A 6,214-nucleotide genomic window follows, 5' to 3' on the forward strand; every position below is an offset into this window, starting at 1 on the left:
GTGGTGTGTGGGACAAGGGTATGGTCAGTGGTTGTGGTCAGTGGTTGTGGTCATTTCTCAGGACCATATGGTTGGGTCAGTGGGGTGGTCATTGTGTTTGGTCAGTGGGTGCCATCAGCGGGAGTGGGCAGTGGGGTGTGGGCATTGGTGGCCTGGAAGTAGGTGTAGTCAGTGAGGGTGGTCAGTGGATGTGACCAGTTTCTGTGGGTACTGAGGGTGGTCAGTGTTGGGTGGTCAGTGCGTACAGTCAGTGGGCATGGTCATTGGGGTGGTCAGTGGATGTGATCAATGGGTGTGGTCAGTCATGGTGTGGTTAGTTGGGTGGCCAGTGGATTGTGGTCAGTAGGAGTGGACTGTGGGTGTGGTCAGTGGGAGAATTCATTGGGGTGTGGCCAGTGGGCATGGTCAGTGGGCTGTAGGCATTGGTGTCTTGGCAATGGGTGTGTTCACTGGGTATGGTCAGTAGTTGTGACCAGTAGGGGTGGTCAGTGGTGTGGTCAGTGACATGGTCAGTGAGTTTGATCAGTAGGAGGTGGTCAGTGTTTGTTGTCAATGGCAGAATGGTCAGTGGCAGTGTGGTCAGTTGCTATTCAGTGTAGGCATTGGTGTCTTCATAGTGGGTGTGGTCAGAGGGGTGTGGTCACTGGTTGTGGTTATTAGGGTGAAGGGTGGGTGCATTCAGTGGGTGTGGTCAGTGGGGTGTGGTTATTGGGGTGCAGTTAGCGGTGATGGTTTGTGAGTGTGGTCACTGGGTGTGGTCACTAGCTGTGGTCAGTGAATGTGGTCAATTGTGTAATGGGTGAGGATTGTCAGTTGGGTGATTGGGGATGTGGTCATTGGTGTGGTCATTGGTGTGGTCAGTGGGTGTGAGCAGTGGGTGTGGTTGGTGGGTTTGGTCAGTGAGGGATGGTCACTTGGTGTGGTCTTTGTGGGCAGTGGGGGTGATCAGTGGGGGTGTGGTCAGTGGGTGAGGTTAGTGGGGGTGTGGTCACTTGGGTGGTCATTGCATTGTGGTTAGTGGGGTGACCATTGGGTCTGGTCAGTGGGGTGGTCAGTAGGTGTGATCAGTGGTTGGGGCCAGTGGGAAGTGGTCCTTGTGGTGGTCAGTGGGGTGTGATTAGTAGGTGTGGTCAGTGGGGTGTCGGCCTTGGTGTCTGGGCAGTGGGTGTGGTCAGTGGGTGTGTTCTGTGATGGGGGTGGCAAGTTGGTGTCGCCAGCGGCATGTGGTCAGTCAGGGTATGGTCAGTTGGGTGGTCAGTGGATTGTGGTCAGTGGGTATGGACAGTGGGTGTGGTCAGTGGGGGTGGTCAGTGGGGGTGGTCAGTGGGTCCTGGTCAGTGGGTGTGGCCATTTGGGGTGATCAGTGCTGGAAGTGTTGGAAGTGGGATGTGGTCAGTGGCTGTGGTAGTCCGTGCTAGTGTGGTCACTTGGGTTGTCACTGGGGGTGGCAAGTGCAGGTGGTCAGAGTAAGTGTGGTAAGCATTTTTAGCTAGAGGATTTGGTCAGATAGGTTGCCATTGGAGAGTGGTCAGTGGATATGGTCAGTGGTTGTGGTCAGTGAATGTGGTCAATTCGGTAGTTGGGTGGGGATGGTCAGTTGGGTGGTCAGGGGATGTGGTTGTTGGTGCTGTCAGTGAAGGTATGGCCAGTTTGTCAGTGGAGTGTGGTCAGTGGGTGTGGTCAGTGGGTTGTGGGCATTGGTTTCTTGGATATGGTTGTGCTCAGTGGTTATGTTCATTTGGGGTGTGGTCAGTTTGGGGGTCATTGGGGTGTGGTCCATTGGTGTGTTCAGTGAGATTTGCTCAGTGGAGGTATGGTCATTAGGGCAGTGAGTAGCATGTGACCAGTGCCTATAGTCAGTGGGTGTGGCCAGTGAAGGTGGTCAGTGGTGTGGTCAGTGAGAGAACTCGGTGGGTGTGGTCAGTGGGTGAGGGCATTGGTGTCTTGGCAAAGGATGTGGTCAGTGGGTGCAGTCAGTTGTTGTGGTCAATAGGTGTGGTCACGGGCTGTGGGCAATGGGTGTGGACACTGGTTGTGGTCAGTGGGTATGATCAGTGGGCTACAGTCATTGAGGTATGGTATGCAGAGGTGGTCTGTGAGTGTGTTTACTGGGCGTGGTCATTTGGTTGTGGTCAGTGGGGGTGGTCACTGGGTACACTGAGTGTGGTCAGTGTGAGTGGTCAGTGGGTGTGTCCCTTTGGGGTGATGAATGAGAAGGTGCTTGGCCAAGGCAAAAGGAGGCTCCCTGTGTGCCCTGCTCCCCTCTCCCTGAGCTCCTGAGAGCTCTGCAGCCCCTGCTGCCATCCCATCTGCCCAGGCCAACACAACAGCCCTGGCCTTGGGGCCCTGCAGAGCTGCTCCTGCTCCAGGCCCAGGGCCCATCCCAGAGCTGGGGCAGCCACAAAGCTGTGCCCATTTCTGTTCATTCCTGCTGTGATGAGGATGGATCCTCAGCCACTTGGAGGCTGTTGATGAATTTTACTAGTCCAGAGCTCTCTTCTTTCTTGACCTCTTCAGTTCAGGATTTCAGCAACAAATGCTGATAAACATTTTTTCAAAAAAGGCAAACAAGAAAAGCCCCTGGGAATAATTTAGGTTTTCAATTATTTTGTGGTTAATTAGTCAGATTTCAGAAATGGAAACATGTATGACACCATGGTGACCCTTGGGACCAAGAGGCCATTTTGACACCGTGGAACTAAGGAGAGCATTGCTGCACTGCGAAACCTCATGGAACCAAGGATTTATTGTGGCACTGCAGGGCTTTGGGGGACCAAGGTTCAGTTGTGATACTGCAGGGCCCAACGACCAAAGGGACTTTGTGAAACCAAGGGATCCCATGGAACAAAATGGACATTATGGACACTGAGAGGCCTCATGGAATCATGGAGACCATTGTGACACTGCAGGGTGACATGGAACTGTGGTGATGCCAAGTTGACTGGGAGCATGGATCTGCTAGAGGGCTCTGCAGAGGGACTATGAAAGGCTAGATCCAGGTCCCAAATCCAACAAGGTGAGATTTAACAACACCATGAGGTCCTGCACTTTGGCCACAACAACCCCTAAAATATTAGAGCCTGGGAACAGAGTGGCTGAACAGTGGCCAGGCAGAAATAGACCTGGGGTCACTGATGGAGAGCAGGCTGGACATGACCCAGCAGTGTGCCAGGCAGCCAACAAGGGCAATGGCACTGGATGAGGAATGGTGTGGCCAGCAGGACCAGGGCAGTGATTCTTCCCTGTGCTCAGCACTGGTTGGGCAGCACCTCAAAAGCTGGGTCCAGTTCTGGTCCTCCCAATTTCGGAAGGACATTGAGAGGCTGCAGTGTGTCCAGAGAAGGGCAACAAGGCTGGTAATGGGTCTGGAGCACAAATCCTCTTAGAGTAGTTGAGGGAGGTGGGATTGTTTATCCTGGGGAAGGGGAAGTTCAGAGAGACAACAAGGTGTTGGGGCACAGGTTGGGCTTTATGATCACCAATGTCTTTTCCAGCCTGGCTGATTCTGTGATTCTCTGAAGCCACACCTGGAGCAGTTGCAGGAAGAGCTCTGGGCCTCCTCTTTAGAAGCTCCAGCAGCCCAGGTCCCTCAGCTTCTCCACACAGCCCCAAAGCCCATCCTGTCAGTCCTGCAGAGCCTCTCCAGCCCTTCCTCACTTCAAACAACAGGGAGCCCCACACCCAGACACACCAGCCCATGTGGCCCTCTGGCCTGTAGTTCCTCTGGCAAAGGAGCAGCAGGAGGCACTGCAGGAGCCTGCAGACAATTCCTGAAGCTCTTGTAGGATGATCCTGCTCCCCAAGGGATGTTGCCATGGTGCCAACTCAGGAACTGAAATGGGGAGTGGGACCAGAGAGGAAATAGCAAACAGAGATGGGCTGTTTGCAGGGGATGGGACAAAAATGGGAAACAGGAAGAAATGTAGATCAGCAAAGACAAAAGACAGCAAAGCTGAACACAAGGAAATGCTCACGGTAGTTTTGGGGTGACTGACAGTCAGCCCTGGCTCTGAGAAACAATGTCTGCAGGAGAATAAACTCACCGCTCATTGGAAAAAACTTCAAAATTTCTGGCTGACTGCAGAGGCCATGACAAACCTGAGTGGTTTCTCTGGTGTCCCCCATCCCTTGCTGGCCCCAGGGGCTGATGGCATTTGTGCTCACTCAGCTCTGTCTCCCCACAGCAGCACCATGGGGGTGCTGATGCCTGCTCTGTGCAGTGCAAACAGGAGCTCCTGAGCCAGTGCTGTCGTGTCTGTGCCTGCAAGGATGCGGCACCTGTGTGAGCTGGGGGAGAGGCCAGGGCTGCAGGAGCCTGGAGCCCCCAGGCCCTGCCCTGAGGTGTCAGCACTGCCCCAGCAGTGCCCATGGCCTGTCCCTGCTGCAGCCCCGACACTGCCACCCCCAGGGCTGTGCCCAGCCCTGAGAGCACTCAGGCCCTGCAGCAACACGAGGGGCAGGAGGGCAGTGGGGCAGTGGCACAGGAGCAGCACTGGCAGCACCAAATGCTGCTGCTGCTGGGCACAGCTGCTGTGCCAGCACTGATCTGCCCCAGCTCTGCACACAGACATTGCTGCTGCAGCTCCAGAGGAGGGAACAAAAGGTGCAACTCTGGAGAAAACTTCACTGGGAGAGTGATCCTTTGGTTCATTCAAAGCCACCAAGAGGTCAACTCTCCTTGACATCATCTCTGGGTCATAGTGAATGTGGAGGGAAACAAAATGAGAAATGGCACAAACAATGGCATTTCTTTCTGGTCAATATTTTGGATGTAAACTAATACAACCTCCAATATGAATAAAAAAAAATAGTATAAAATATGCTTTTATTGCAAGTGGTTTTCAGAAAATGGCAAGCAATTTATGGTTTCTTAATCCATCCAGTCATCAGTCTGCACATTGCAGCCTTGAGCTCCTGGTTCCTCAGGCTGTAGATGAGGGGGTTCAGGGCTGGAGGCACCACTGAGTACAAAATTGACAAAGCCAGATCCAGGGATGGGGAGGAGATGGAGGGGGGTTTCAGGTAAGCAAAGAATGCCGTGCTGAGGAACAGGGAGACCACAGCCAGGTGAGGGAGGCAGGTGGAAAAGGCTTTGTGCCGTCCCTGCTCAGAAGGGATCCTCAGCACAGCCCTGAAGATCTGCACATAGGAGGAAACAATGAACACAAAACAACCAAATGATAAACAGATACCAACAGTAATGAGCCAAAGTTCCCTGAGATAGGATTTGGAGCAAGAGAGCTTGAGGATCTGTGGGATTTCACAGAAGAACTGGCCCAGGGCATTGCCCCGGCACAGGGGCAGAGAAAATGTATTGGCTGTGTGCAGCAGAGCAGTGAGAAAGCCACTGGCCCAGGCAGCTGCTGCCATGTGGGCACAAGCTCTGCTGCCCAGGAGGGTCCCATAGTGCAGGGGGTTGCAGATGGACACGTAGCGGTCGTAGCACATGACGGTCAGGAGATAGTACTCTGCTGAGATGAAGAACAGAAAGAAAAAGATTTGTGCAGCACATCCAGGATAGGAGATGTTCCTGGTGTCCCAGAGGGAATTGTGCATGGCTTTGGGCACAGTGGTGCAGATGCAGCCCAGGTCACTGAGGGCCAGGTTGAGCAGGAAGAAGAACATGGGGGTGTGCAGGTGGTGGCCGCAGGCTACGGCGCTGATGATGAGGCCGTTGGCCAGGAGGGCAACCAGGGAGATGCCCAGGAAGAGGCAGAAGTGCAGGAGCTGCAGCTGCCTCGTGTCTGCCAATGGCAGCAGGAGGAAGTGGCTGATGGAGCTGCTGTTGGACATTTGCTGTGTCTTGGCTTGGGCATCTGTAAAAAAAAGCAATCATGGAATAGTTCAGCTTGGAAAGACTTTAAATATCCCAGCCCATCTTGGTGGCACTTTCACCCCACTACCTGCCCAGGGCTCTTCTGCCTGGAGCTGTCCTTGCCAGCAGCTGCTTCCCTGTGCCCAGGGCTGGACTCTGCCAGTGCTGCCAGAGCCCAGCCCAGCCCTGGGGGCTTAGCTTTGCCCTGCACTGCCCTCCAGCACAGGGCACTGCCCAGGGTCAGCTCAGATTCTGCAGAATTTTGATGGCAATGTCAGAGCATCCCCGAGGATGCTGGTAAAGCAATGCAGATGCTGCATTTAAGGGGTCCTGTGCTGATTTTTGTCACTGCCTAATTTTTGAGATCTGAGGAATTTTCTTAGTTTTTTATCATCCTGA

At 53.8% G+C, this 6,214-nt stretch overlaps 1 protein-coding gene across 1 annotated transcript; it reads right to left on the reverse strand.

The window, feature by feature from the left end:
- Window positions 1-4,860: 4,860 nt before the first annotated feature.
- LOC306816039 (olfactory receptor 14A16-like) lies at window positions 4,861-5,793 on the reverse strand (the record flags this gene model as incomplete). Its single annotated transcript, XM_079332536.1, has 1 exon — window positions 4,861-5,793. The coding sequence occupies one exon, from the start codon at window positions 5,791-5,793 to the stop codon at window positions 4,861-4,863; it is 933 nt and encodes a 310-aa protein (XP_079188662.1).
- Window positions 5,794-6,214: the final 421 nt, after the last annotated feature.

This window comes from Erithacus rubecula (genome assembly GCF_903797595.1).
Source record: "Erithacus rubecula genome assembly, contig: scaffold_344_arrow_ctg1, whole genome shotgun sequence".
Classification (NCBI taxonomy): Eukaryota; Metazoa; Chordata; class Aves; order Passeriformes; family Muscicapidae; genus Erithacus; species Erithacus rubecula.